Source organism: Natator depressus, chromosome 9 (assembly GCF_965152275.1).
Source record: "Natator depressus isolate rNatDep1 chromosome 9, rNatDep2.hap1, whole genome shotgun sequence".
Classification (NCBI taxonomy): Eukaryota; Metazoa; Chordata; order Testudines; family Cheloniidae; genus Natator; species Natator depressus.
Genome location: NC_134242.1, coordinates 47,908,268 through 47,923,382, shown reverse-complemented (window position 1 = coordinate 47,923,382; position 15,115 = coordinate 47,908,268). Strand labels below are relative to the sequence as shown.

Sequence of the window (15,115 nt, the reverse complement as noted above, 5' to 3'; positions counted from 1 at the left end):
TCTAGTGGGGTCCTGCTAATTGCTATTGAACATTTTAATCAACAACCTGGAAGAAAATGTACAATCATTACAGATAAATTTAGCAGAACGAAGACTGGAGGAAAGGCAAATAACAAAGAACACAGATCACTGATAAAGCGTGATCTGGATACCTTAGTAAGCTGGATTCAAGCAAACAGCATGCATTTTAATATGCCCAAATGTAAAGCCACATATATAGGAACAAAGAACACAGGAGATACTTACAGGATGGAGGACTTAATCCTGGGAAGTAGAGACTTTGAAAAGGACTTGGGGGCCATGGGACAATCAGCTGAACTTGAGCTCCCAGTGCAACCTTATGCCCAAAAGCACTAATACGATCCTTGGATGCATAAACAGGGGAATATTGTGTAGGAGTAGGGAGATTATAGTAACTCTGTATTTGACACTGGATGACTGCTACTGGAGAATTGTGTCTAGTTCTGGTGTCTACAATTCAAGAAGGATGCTGATAAATAAAGGAGTGTTCAGAGAACAGCCACAAGAATGATTACAGGATTGGAAAAGAGGCCTTTTAATGGCAGACTCAAGGAACTCAATATATTTAGCTTAATAAAGACAAAGTTAAGGGATGACTTGATTACAGTCTACAAGTACCTACGTGGGGAACAGAAATTTGATAATGGAAGGCTTTTCAATCTAGCAGACAAAGATTCAAAGGTTGGAAGTTGAAACTAGACAAATTCAGACCAGAAACAAGGTGCTACTCCATTGGGAATTGGAGACAGTCTCTGTCACCAGATGGAGGTGGTTTACAGGGGGCATGATGGAGTGATTTCTCTCATGATTAAAATCCTCAAATACCTCCTTCACTCTGGACATGCCCTTTAAAGTCTTGGCCTAACTGCACTAGATCAGTCAGTCATTCAGGAAAAGAATCATACAAATTCCAACACAAGGCAGGGCAGCTGATATGAGTGCCTTGTGCATACTAGACAAATGCACTGGTTTAATTAATTCTATTTGAAATTCAATGTAGCTAAACTGGCATAAACTCCTAATACTTAAACTGGTTTAAGCCTGTCTTATATTATCTTAAGTTGGTAATTTACTGATGCAAGCTACATTGACATAAACAGAGTTTAAACTGGTTTAAGTGTGTTTATACTAGAGGTTTAACTAGGCTAGCTAGTTCGATTTTTTTCCTTTCGTACAGACCAGGCCTATGATTTTCACAATGATAAACTGAAAAGGAAGTGGTCTTTACACTACATGAACTGATAGCACACCTGAGAATTTTTTGGCAGAATGACCTTTGATCAGGGGTGGGCAAACTACGGTCCGTGGACCAGATCCGGCCCGCAGATTTGCCACCCCCGTGGTGCCGCAGGCCCCACGCTGCTCCGGGAAGCAGCTGGCACCATGTCCCTGCGGCCCCTGGGTACCTCCTCCGAAGCTCCCATTGGTCAGGAATGGGGAACCATGGCAAATGGCAGCTTTGGGGGAGGTACCCACAGGTGCGCGGAGCCCTCTGCGCCACCTCCCCCAGGGTCACAGGGACGTGGGGCTGACTGCTTCCCGGAGTGGCGTGGGGCTGGGGCAGGCAGGGAGCCTGCCCTGGCCTTGGTGCACGCTGCTGCCATCCCTGAGCCGCTCCAGGTAAGCGACACCGGGCCAGAGCCCACACCCCGAACTCCTCCTGCACCCCAACTCCCTGCCCTGAGCCCCCTCCTGCACCCCAACCCCCTGCCCTGAGCCCCCTCCCACGCGCCATACCCCTCCCTGCACCACTTCCCTGAGCTCCCTCCCGCACTGTGCACCCCCTCCAACACCCCAACCCCCTTCCCTGAGCCCCCTCGTACACCCGGCACTCTTCCTGTGTCCCAACCCCTTGCCCTGAGCCTCTTCCTACACACCACACTCCCTCCCGCACACCAACCCCCTGCCCCAACCCTACATTCATGGCCCTGCATGCAATTTCCCCACCCTGATGTGGCCCTCGGGCCAAAAAGTTTGCCCACCCCGCCTTAGAGCCACTGAGGTCAGAAATCCTCTAGATAGTTCTTTGCAATCACAAATCTTAATGACCAAATCTTGAATTTCTGATCTTTCACAAAAACAGACAATTCTGCTGTAAAAGAGGAATACATTTTTGGTGTAATCTTTGACTCCTCACTTTCCTTAGACCACATCCAGGCTGTGACAAAATCCGGATGTTTCTTCTTCCACAATATATTAGAAATCCCATTCTTCCTATCTGTCTTGATATTTGATGTCTTGTCCTCATTCTATTAATCTCCTGCCTTGACTATTGCAACATTCTCTCTCCTCTCGATACCCACATCTCCTGCTTATAGCCTTTCCAAAATGCTGCCACTAAAATAATCGCCCTTACCCATCATTCATATCACATCAACCCTCTCTTTGAATCACTTCATTTGTTCCTCCATATCCATTGCCCTGCATGTCAAATTCAGCCTTCCTGCTCTAGCCTTCAGGGTCAACACCATTCTGCCCCATCTAGACCTACATCAATGGTTAGGCGGCAACCGAGCTGGAGTTTTGCAGATTGCTGTGGAGCCTAAAGCTGGGACACAGACACTTAAATTTGGGTATTAGGTGCATAAAGTACCTTTGTGGATCTGGGCCTAAAGCACTGATCCTGTAAACATACACATGGTTAAGTTTAAGTTCAAACATTGGCTTCAGTGGGACTACTCATACGCACAGGTATACATATTTGCAGGACCAGGCCCTTTGATTGCAAATACCTTAAAGCACACAGTTTAACCACCCACCACAATGATGAATAATACAGTTTAGCAAAGCCCATAACAAGGCAACAGAATATCACTTACACAGTCTTTTTGTCCTGCCGCAACAGTTTAGAAGAAAATTCGCTAAGCACTTCAAGGAAAGCAAGGTTAGGAGGTGGATATTCTTGTCCTTTTTGATTCTGGTATTTGAAGGCAAATTCTATGCCATCTCTATAGTAAAGAAAGATGTAAAATGTTTACAATTTTGTGAACAATTTCCTGTACTGCTGTAAGCTTTTCATTCCTTTTAAGAGTCTCAGACTTTTTTAGTTCTAGTGCCACAAATATAAAATACGTATTTTATTTTTAAAGAAACAAACAGATAGGGAAGTCAAAGGAACTTTTAAAATTCATAATGTTTTGACATATCAAACACACACAATAGGTATTTGTGGATTTTACTCTCTTTCTCTTCCATCTTTTTAATCTAACTTATTTTTTCCTCTTTTCTCTTTATATTTTACTCTTCATCTTTTTTGTCTCTTTTTCTTTGTTCATGTCTTTCCCGTCCTCCTGAAAACAGCTTGTGTCAAATTAAAATAAGTACAGAAATGCTAAACATTTTAGAAAATATTTCTATTATTCCAGTAGTTCAATTTAGTACACTAACTAAAACACTTTACGCTCTTTTACATGTGGGACTTAATAATTCTGTTTATAATGGGAATACATTATAACCGTTAGCTATAGAGAAAAATAAAAGTGCAACATATTGTATTTTTATTTATTATATATTACACCAAAAAAAAAAGCTACATTAAAAGAACATTATTAAGGTTGCAAAGTCAAGCACTCAACAGTTGGGAAATGCCATTTATTACGGTTGCTTATGCAACCTTAATTGGGACTCCTTGTGTGTATGCATAATGGTACAGCCTTTAATAACATATGCATTCATGTGCCTTTGACCTTATCAACTGCACTCTGTCCACCAATGTTTCACTCTTCCAAGAATTATTCAAATATTACAAACTTCTGAGGAAATTCAAACTACCACCATATTTAAAAAATTAACCTGCCACAAAAATGTGAGAGATTAATATGTGGAAATTCTTTCCTCACACCTAATTAAAATACACTGTGGTACAGGATTGGCAGTGTGACCCTGCAGGTCTAGAAAGAGGACTTCTATACCAAATGGAGATTCCCATCTTTCCAATGAGTCGAGGCATTTGCTTATAGCCCTGGGTGGTTCTGAGATAGTGAACTTTAAAACTATTCCACACATAAAAATGTTAAAGTTAATTGAGCTACTTTTAAGAAGTAATTTAGATGTACCAGTTTTTTCTCTCCCTCCGAACCAGATACGCAGTGTAGTTGCAGCTGTGTTGCTCCGAGGATATCAGTGAGACAAGGTGGGTGAGGCAATATGTTTTATTGGACCAACAGAAATTGGTCCAATAAAAGGTATTACCTCACTAACCTTGTATCTCTGAACCATTTAGTCAGATAAAAGAAACAGTCTGTATTTTTAAATTAAGTCTCCAAAACATTTTTAAAACAGTTTTTTTTAAATAAAATGTGGCACATGATGAATCCATGATGATTTGGCATAAAGCACTTTATCAGCACTTGTTTGGTACAGCCTGCATAATTCACATATGGCACTGTAATAGATGTGCAACATGGCCATCTCAATTTCATCATGATAAAAGCTTTGTATTTATGTCATCATCAAATAGCCTCTCTATGTTCACATTCACGCACATGTATTATATTTACACACACACACACTCTCTCTCTCTCCCCTTTTGGGAAGAATATGCTAGGGAAACTTTTAGTTTAATTGAAGACTGAATATTTCACACCACTCACTTGTGCAGCGTGGCCACGGCCTCTCTTGTCTTGATCTGATCCAGCCCAAAGGTGAGGGCAAACCTACGGGCCAGTTCCTTAATCCCACTGACGTGGGCAGACGTCCTGTCCAGATTGGGACCTTGTTCCTGAACAAGCTCATTAAACAGCTAGAGAAAGAAATGAAGTGTTAAAAACCCATGAGATAGAAAACATTTTTCTAAAGAAGGATGATTACCTTAACAAATGAGAGCCTTTCCATCGACTTCAATGGGCTTTGGATCAGGCCCTGTTTTAGCAGCTCCTGAAGCAGGAATCACAGTGGAAAGCTGTGGCTCTCAGTGCAAATTTCTCACTCATGTAACATTTCTGAATAAATAGGTTAAATAATTGATAAAGAACCTCATTTTAAGAAATCATCTTTGAATGGAGGTGTTTCTAATAAGGTTCCACAGGGATTAGTGGTAGGCCTGTTTTCAACATTCTAATCAATAATCTGCAGGTAAATATAAAGACACTACTGATAAAATTTGATGAGACAAAGATTGACGGAGTGGTAAATAATAAGGAGGACAGAGCAGCCATACAGAGTGATCTGGATCAGTTGGTAAACTGGCCCATTCAAACAAGATATGTGATTCTTGGATGTTCATAAAGGGGAGTAGTGAGTAGGCATAAGGAGATGCTGGTGAGACCAATACTGGTGGCCCACAATCAGGGTTGGCCTTACCATGAGGCGAACTGAGGCGATTGCCTCAGGTGCCAGCCTGTGTGTGTGTGCGGGTGGGGGGTGCCACTAGGACCCAGAGTGTAGAAAATTGTGTCTGCTGCTGGTGCATATGTATTCTCTCTGCTCTAGATGCACAGAGATGGTGGAGTGCTGTGCTGGAGGAAGGAGGGCACAAGAGACAACAGGCAGGCAGGAGAAAAGGTGAGAGGGAATAACAGAAAGCAGCAGGAGCTGCAGGGAGAGAGAGGAGAAGCAGCCTCTTATGTACCTCTCTAGCACCCCCAGGAGCCTGAACTGATTAACACCAGCTTCCCAGGGAGCTTCCTGTTTCCTGCTGCTTCCCTGAACCCACTTGAGGAGAACAGGCAGTCAACTGAAGTAGTAGGAGCCAGTTAGGCCCTTAAGACTTTGATATCTTCCCTCACTCAGGCCCTGCTACCAGCCTGCTTATTTATCCCCTTCAATTGAGTGTTGAGAGCCACTATAGCTGGCACAGAACAGCAGTCATGAGTGAAAGAAGAAAACGCCCCTCTGGGGCAGCATTCAGAAAGAGAAAGCAAGCAAAGGAAACTTTTCTATCTAAGCAGGAAAGAGCTCTCCTGAGATACATAGACACAAATGTTCACGGTGAGCCTTCCGGCCCTGGTGAGGATGTGAGTGGTGAGGAGATGCCTGATCTGCCAGTTAGTCAGAGTGCAGGTGACCTGGCAGCTACTGCAGCATCCGTATCTCCATCTCAAATGGATGTAACCATGCACATTTCTGAAGAAAAGTGTAGATCAGAGAAGAGTGTGGTGGAAGCGCAAGAAACAGCTGCTGCTGCTGAGTTTAGTTCCTTAAGTCTAGATGATCCAGGACTGTGGACCCACTTCAGCAGTAGCCTGAGGGACTTCCTTGTACTGCATGGGCCACAGCAAGTGAAAAACTTCATGCTCCCCAAAGACAATGAAAATAGAAGTTTCCATCCAACACATTACTGGCAAGAAATCCCCAATGGTGACAAAGTGGAGAGGCCATGGCTTATGTACTCAAAAACCCAGAATGCTGCATACTGTTTTTGTTGCAGCTCTTCCAGGCTAATGTTCCTGCCACATTGGGTTATACAGGAACAAAGGACTGGAAAAATCTGGCTAGAAATCTGGCATGCCATGAGACGGCAGCAAATCACCAGAGAGCATTCCATAGGTGGAAAGAGCTTGAGATGAGACGAAGGTTAAAGGCCACCACAGATGATCAGCATGAAGAGAAGATTGCATCAGAGTCTCTTTACTGGCAAAATGTTCTGAAAACATTGTGAGAATGCTTGCTACCCAAAACCTAGCACTGTGTGGCACTTCAGATCAGCTGTATGTGCCAAACAATGGAAACTTCTTTAAAATTGTGGAGCTGATGGCTGAGTTTGATGCTGTACTCCAGGAGCATCTAAGAAGAGTCACCACCCAAGAAATATACACACACCACTACCTTGGAAAAACAATTCAAAATAAGATCATACAGTTACTGGCAACAAAAGTCAAACAGAAGATTGTGGCAGATCTGAAGTCAGCAAGATATTACTCTTATTCTGGATTGCACACCTGACATCAGCCATACGGAACAAATGACTTTAATGGTGCGTTTTGTAACAACAACAGAACCTAGTGAAAATGTCCCTGCAACGGTGACTGTCAGAGACCATTTTCTAGAATTTATTGACATTGACGATACTATAGGAGCTGATATGACAAATGTGCTTCTTAAAAAGCTGGAAGATACGGGAATTGTGATAGCTGACGTGAGAGGTCAGGGCTACGATAATGGTGCCAACAGGAGAGAAAACAACAGAGGAGTGCAGACACGGATCCGAGAGTTAAACCCTCTAGCTTTTTTTGTCCCATGCAGTTCTCATTCATTGAACTTGGTGGTCAGTGATGCAGCATCAGCTTCTAGTGAGGCTGCTGAATTTTTTTATGTAATTCAAAGCATCTATGTATTTTTCTCTGCATCAACTCATCAATGGGAAATTTTGAAGCAATATCTGGGAACATCCTCTCGGACACTGAAACCCCTGAGTGCCACACGATAGGAAAGTCGAGTGGAGGCGATAAAGCCTATCAAACACCAAATTGGGAAGATAGATGATGCCATAGTTGCCATTATGGAGGATAATGCTATGACAGGAACGGTTCGGGAGAACACTGGCAGAGGGAAATGGAATCACCAGAAACACACATAACTTCAAATTTCTGTGTGGCTTAGTGTTGTGGCATGACATACTGTTTGAAATAAATGTTGTAAGCAAGAGACTCCAAAGTGTTGACCTTGTTATATCTGGAGCAATGGAACAACTGGACAAAGCAAAGTCATACCTACAGTCTTACCGGTCAGATGAGGGATTTCAAAGTGTTCTGAAGAGTGCACAGAAGTTGGCAGAGGAACTTCACACTGAAGCTATTTTCCCACCCATTCAAGAATACAAGAGTCACCGAACAAGACGACATTTTGATTACGAGGCATGGGATAATCCCATAAGAGACCCCAAACAACAATTCAAAGTTGAATTCTTTAACTAGGTGCTAGATTGTGCAATACAGTCAGTTGAACGTTTCATGGAGCTCAAGGAACACAGCAGTATATTTGGGATGTTGTAGGATATTCCAAAACTCCTTACTATACCTGAAGAAGACCTACACCAGCAATGCAGGGCACTGGAGACAGTGTTGACACATGATGACATGTGCGATATTGATGCGAGTGATTTAGGTGATGAACTGAAAGCCCTTTCAAGATACATTTCAGTGGGATCAACTCCAAAGGCTGTTCTGGAATATATGTGCACAAATAAGATGACCACCCTCTTTCCAAATGCTTTTGTTGCTCTGCTCATACTTCTAACACTTCCTGTAACAGTTACCAGTGGAGAACGCAGCTTCTCCAAGCTGAAATTAATAAAGACACCTCTACGCTCCACAATGACACAGGAGAGGCTGGTTGGCCTTGCAACCATCTCAACAGAGTATGAGCTGGCCCAGACTGTGGACCTTCAGGAAGCAGTTCAAATCTTTGCAACCAAGAAGGCACGAAAAGCACCACTTTGATTATTCAAACAGATAAAAATGCCAGTGTTTACAATGCAGACAAGAAAAGTTACATTTGCTGTTCAGGCATTTGAAAGTTAAGTGTTACTTAAAATTTTTGAACAAGGCATTTTAAGTTGTTAGTTCTCCTTTATTGGGGTAGGTAGCAGAGCAGTACCATGAGAGATGTAGAACAGGAAGAAGGCAGAATTGAGACCTTTCAAAGTTTGGGCCCAAGCGAGGGGGGCATGGGGGAGTAATTTGAGGTGCCCGCCTCAGGTGCCAAAATGTTGTGAGAAATTGGAGAAGGTGCAGAGAAGAGCCACAAAACTGATTCGAGGGCTGAAGAAAATGCTTTACATTAAAAGATTTAAAGAGCTCAATCTGTTTAGTTTATCAAACAGAGGACTAAGTGATCTGATTACAGGGTATAAGTACCTTCACAGGGAGACAATACTGAGTATTAAAGGGCTCTTTAATCTAGTGGAGAAATGCATAACAAGACGCAGTGTCTGGAAGCTATGTATAAGTAGAAGAAGGGCCATGGGAGCTCACAATTGAGTACTATTCAAATTCCCATGGTAACTTGGCAAGCAGGAGCTCTGGTGCTCCCAAGCAGTACTTGACAGATGTTGTGCCATGACCTATTTCTTTATGAAAAACAACAACAATACCTAGCTCTTATATCTAGTGTTTTTCATCCATAGATCTCAAAGCACTTCACAAAGGAGGTCAGTTTGATTATCCCTATTTTACAGATGCAGAAACTGTTAGTAAATATTAATCCTTTTTCCAATTCTTCTCACATATTAAATTAATTTGCACATTCAGTATTTTCCTACAATCTTTTACAATATTAGCAAAAAGGGTGTCTGAATTCTAAGGCCCAGTGCGTTGGTTCTTAATCTGTAAGTGACTTATATTCAGGAACTTCACATGATCAAGTATTGCATCTGAAGAAGTGGGTTTTTTACCCACGAAAGCTTATGCCCAAATAAATCTGTTAGTCTTTAAGGTATCACCGGACTCCTCGTTGTTTTCAAGTATTGGACTGTATCTCATTATTTCTGGTGCCTCCAAATCTGTGGAAATATAGATGTCTAAGGAAAAGACCCCTCAAACTGTCAAAAAGTGTCTACAGAAATATGGTGTAAACAAGAATGGGTGATTCATAAGGGGTGCCTATAACCTAATTATGTTCTATGATGGATAACAGGCACTTATTATTGCAGATATTTTCTGTAAGGGATGAAATAAGGATCCACTGAAAGATGTTTTTAACTCAGTGACAACAGCCAGTTGTCACAGCTGTCAGTAATAATGAGTGGAATAGAATTCCCTTTGTCTTAATGTAACCTAAAGATAACATAAAAAATCCATAAATAAATAGGTAAAATGAAAATGTCAGAAACAGAAACAGTGAAATTAAGTGTGGGAAAGCAATTTCCCCTTCAAAATGGAGTTTCTTTGTCTCACACTCTATAAAAGACAGAGGGCTTGAAAGGTAAAGTTGGGGAGTGCAAATCCCACCAGCTACAGAGAAGAGAGACACAGAGGCTCTTTAGCTTACTCCAATGGTGATGATGTACCTATTCTTCCTGCATTCTGCATAGTGCTGTACTAATCTCAAACTGTTACCCTTTGATTAAAAAGTTCCATTTGAGCCTATTATTTGCAATCTCAAATTGTTATTAACTTCAAGCACGTGACAGAGGCAGACAGAGGGAAAGTAACTTGCCAAAGGTCATCCAGCAGACCAGCAGCAGAGCTGGGAATAGAATGCAGGTTTAAGAGTCAGAGTCATTACTCACTGGAACAATTTACCGAGGGTTGTGTTGGATTCATTATCAACAGTGAATTTTAAATTAAGGTTGGGTGTTTTCCTAAAAGATATGCACTAGGTCAAACAGAAATTTATTTCAGGGAAGTTCTGTGGTCTGTGTTATACAGGAAATCATGGCGGTCCCTTTTGGCCTAAGAATTTATAAATATCCTGAGTATCAGCCCAATGGCCTCTTCACTAGGCCACAATGCCTTATGTGGAAAATGTGACGGCTGATTGGCATTGTGGAGAAGAATCAAGAGGGAGCTAACAAGCGCTGAAGTCACAGAAATATGTGGGAAATAGATTATGAAGTGATGCACTGTCAGGAGAGATGTGTTTAGACTGTGGATGACAGGGATGTGGAGGAGGACATACGACAGCTATTAAGGGAAGGAAAAAACATGAACAGAACCACTGATCATTGGCATCCCCAAAAGATATTCCCCCGCAAGCAAGTGGCATTCCCACCCTGCTGCAAAGTCGGAATACACTTTTATCAGGGGTCACTCATCCCTTCCCTTCCTTTCCCTTCCCTGGGTTTTTGCTTTATTGACAAGATAAATAACAACAACTCAATATAAACTCTAGTGCAAGCCATCTCTCCAGGCCTGACTAATCTTTAGGTGTCTTCTATAGGACCTCTCTGTCCCAAACACTAGACCCCTCTGCTCCAAAGAGCTACTTCCACCTCCTTTATATTCAGGTGGAGTTAATGGCCACATCTGCTAGGAGTCATCAGAAATGAACTGGTATCTCCCTGGAGGGTTCCAACATCTGTTAACAGAGATAGACAACAGGCAAACCCTGTAATTCTGTCACACCCTCCCTCCCCCAGTCAATTTAGATGAAGATAAAACTGAGAAGAGGCAGAACAGTTGATAAAAGGGAGCTATTGAAATAGAGATGAATAATATTTTTTGGTGACTTGCTAGTGAATAATACAGCCAAGGCCATCTGTAATCTAGATAAAAGCAAAAGTATGTTGCATGCAAGGTCCTGGTAAGAGATATGATGAGAAGAACAGAGGTTATTCTGGAGAAAGCTGATGATTTCTATTTATTCTGATTCCAAATTAGCTGTTACCACTCAAGACAGATATCGTGGATAGCTCTCTGTAGATAACTGTTTAATGAACAGCAGCAGTCAAAAAAGCTAACAATGTCAGGAATCATTAGGAAAACGATATTAAATTTAATGCTACTATATAAATCCATGGTATGCCCAAATGTTGAATACTGCAGACAGTTCTGGTCACCCCATCTCAGAAAATAATTTATTAGACTTGGAAAAGGTAAAGAGAAGAGCAACAAAAATGATCAGAGAGATATGGAACTTCCATATAAGGAGAGACTAAAGACTGGAACTGTTCAGCTTAGAAAAGGGATGACTAAGGGGGGATATGATAGAGGTCTATAAACTCATAAATGGTGTGGAAAAAGTGAAGAGAAAAGAGTTATTTACTCCCTCACATAAGACAAAAAACAGGGGTCACCCAATGAAATTAATAGGCAGCAGGTTTAAAACAAACATAAGGAAGTATATCTTCATATAACACACAGTCAACCTCTGGAAATCATTGCCAGGAGATGTTATGAAGCCAAAGTATAACTGGGTTCAGAAAAGAATTAGATACGTTATGGAAGATAGGTTCATCAATGGCTATTATCCAAGATGGTCAGGGATGCAACCCCATTTTCTGGGTCTTCCTAAACCTCTGACTGTCAGAAGCTGGGACTGGATGAATCACTCACTAATTGCCCTGTTCTGTTCATTCCCTCTGAAGCATCTGGTACTGGCCACTGTCGAAAGACAGGATACAGGGCTATATGGACCATTAGTCTGACTCAGTACATCCATTCTTATGTAGTTCAGCTATTACCAATCTTGGATCAGTGACACTGATGATAATCTCAGAGAGTGAAATTCACTGCTGTGCTGATGGCCAGCCCCAGCCCTTTTGCCCTTGAAATAGGTGGAGAAAGAACCTCTTCCCAACACAGACCTTCTGCACAGTGGTGAATTTAACCTCCCCACTACTTGATATTCCCTGTTAATACATCGAAGGAAAGTGTTCAGGGGATCATCAACAAGGGGAGTGCTTCTAGTGGGCTCCTTCACAGACTGGTTCTCAAGTCAATGTTATTCAAATTTTTACCAGTGATCTAGAAGACAATATAAAATTGCTATTGATAAAATTGAAGACAACACAAAGATTGATAATTGGTAAATAATGATGAGGACAGGTCATTTATATAGACTGTTTGGTATACTGGATGCATTCAAACAACACATTTTAATATAGCCAAATTCAAGAATAAAGAATGCCTGACAAATTTACAGGGTTGGATACTGTATCCTGGGAAGCAGTTCTTCTGAAAAGGACTTAGCAGTCATAGTAGATAACCAACTGAACTTGAGTTTCCAGTGTGATGAGTGGCCACAAGGGGTAGTGTGATCCTTGGATGTATAAGCAGGGGAATAACGAGTATGAGTGGGGAGGTGATATTATTTCTCTGTATGGCAGTGGTGAGACTGTGTCCAGTTCTGGTGCTCACACTTCAAATGTAGGACAACTGGTGAGGATTAAAAAAGAGCCACACGAATGATCTGAGGACTGGAAAACATGCTTTGTAATAGTTAGAGACTTAGGAGCCCAATTTAGGTTCCTGTTTTTCAAAATGTTGCCTGAGTTCCTTAAGTCCATATTTAGAGAAAACATGATGCAGCACTTCCAGCTTCTTATGTGAAAGGAGAAACTACCATCACTATCCACTTAGACCCCCTGGGCATTGATGGGTGGACACAGTAGGAGCCACCACTACCCAGACTAGCCTTCAAGGTCCCTCTTCTCTCCTCTTCTTCCTGTCTGAAGCTCTGTCCTGCTGACTAAATCTTTGACAGAGAAAGGAATGAGAGAACCTTTTGGCATTAGACTGGCCTTTGATTGGGAGTATAGGGCATTAGACAAAGCCATGCACAGGGATTTTTTGGAATGAGGGATTATACGAGCGTAAAAACTAATATTCTTACCTGCTGCAAACTGAGAATCAGTGTCTTCGCACATTGGATTTTATCAATTTGCCTTGTTTTACTCAATGTTTCCTTAATGATATCGCCATAGTCATTGTAGTACTGTGAGAAAAGGGGAAAAATAAACTTTTAAAGGCAGAATTTATTATTCAGCATAACTTTCATGATTTTCATAATAAAAACAGTTTACTTGTCATTCCTGTTTTGAGAAGGCAGTAGTTTCAATAAAGCCCTGCTCCTGAATCCATGTGACAGATGGCCTGATACGTAAATTCAGACTCATCAGTGGCTGGGACCCACCTACCCAGTGATGAGGTCAGCAATTGCTTTAACTGTCAGTTCCTTTTTAAAAAATGGAATGAAAAATATAAATCAAAATTATTGCCTACTGTGCTGGGAAGATAGTTTGAAGGTGGTTGCCTAAAAATTAGGTTTCAAAAGATCTCACTCTTAGAAACTAAAATAGGACTATATTAGGCAGCTCAAAATTGATTACACATGTATCCAAAGAATGAAGTATCAACAGAAATAATAGAAATTATTTTATATTTTAAATAAGAAGTGAACGGATGGCATGATACCTCTACTATAAACAAACTTCAACAAACCCCTGTAGATGGGATGGTTGGGCTACCTTTCTCCCTTTATTACTGTTATTATTTATCATGTATTTACATTGTGCATGCAAAGTGCTTTCCAAACACTCAGAAAGATGGTTCTCGCTCTAAGGAGCTCACAATCTATGAAGAAGCAAGTAGAATAGGATAACAGGAACATGAACAAAAATAGACAAATCATATACAATTGATATACAAGTCACCTTGATTCACTAAAAGTAGCAGAGCAGAACTGGATCTTTAAGAGGGATTTAAATATGGGCAGGCTAGAGGCTACACAAATGAACTCTGGAAGGTCAGACCAGACACAGGGGTCAGGCTAACAGAAGAAACAGAGGTGATTGTGAGATGCTGACCAACAGGAGCACAAGGCTGGGAATGCTGTTGGAGAGGAATCGACAGGGATCAATGTAATGCTCGACAGAGGAGGATATGCAAGGAGGGACAATGTTATCTAGAGCTTTGAAGGTGGTGACAAGAAATTTACATTTGAGACAACAGCAGAAGGGGAACCAAGGCTGTAGGAGGAACTTCCAGGTTAAGTAGGACACATTATCAGATGGTGACTCTGACTAATACCTCTGAGGGCACATATTGCAGGCAGGGTATCACAAATATTTGTGAAGACAGACCAAGCAAATCACCAGCAGCCACTGAACACCAGTGCAAAGGAGCACTGAAGTATGGGTCTGGACCATACAATACAAATGCGAGCTTGTGACAGGGCTGGCTTTACCAGTGGTTGGATCTCTGGGTCACAACTGTCCCCCGTCTTTAGCTTCCCCTGTGGTGGGTGCTCTGACACAGTATTGGTCTCCCTTCTGGTAGATAAGAAAAGGAGTACTTGTGGCACCTTAGAGACTAACAAATTTATTTGAGCATAAGCTTTCGTGAACTACAACTCACTTCATCAGATGCATTCAGTAACTCAGTCCTCTGGCCTTCATGTCCATGCCTTTCTGGGGTAACAAAATCTAACATCCCCCAAAAAGGAGTTTCTGGACCAACTCTGGGCCCCTGAAGGCCTCACATACCTACTGCAGGGCTTACGGTGTCTATTCACCTTATCTCAAGGGGATTTATACCACCTTTGAGAGTCTCCCAAACAATCCAACACAGGATAGAGAGAAGGATTTCTTAATCCTTAAGGACAAGCTACTCCCTCTTCTGTTGCTTAAGTTAGCTACTGCCACTTATGGACACCCTTTTCCTGCAAAAAGGACTCCTGTTGTACCCCCACTCAGGAGCTCTTAGGATAAGGCTAT

General features: G+C 41.8%; 1 protein-coding gene across 6 annotated transcripts in view; it reads right to left on the bottom strand.

Annotated features, from left to right (window-relative positions):
* STAG1 (STAG1 cohesin complex component) overlaps positions 1-15,115 on the bottom strand; it is a 363,241-nt gene that overhangs the window by 34,995 nt on the left and 313,131 nt on the right. For all 6 annotated transcript variants that reach the window (XM_074964074.1, XM_074964070.1, XM_074964075.1 and 3 more), the window contains 3 exons: positions 13,234-13,335; positions 4,614-4,762; positions 2,841-2,969 (listed from right to left, as the gene is read on the bottom strand). In XM_074964074.1, the coding sequence (XP_074820175.1) occupies positions 2,841-2,969; positions 4,614-4,762; positions 13,234-13,335 (380 nt within the window). The remainder of the gene's footprint in view (positions 1-2,840; positions 2,970-4,613; positions 4,763-13,233; positions 13,336-15,115) is intronic.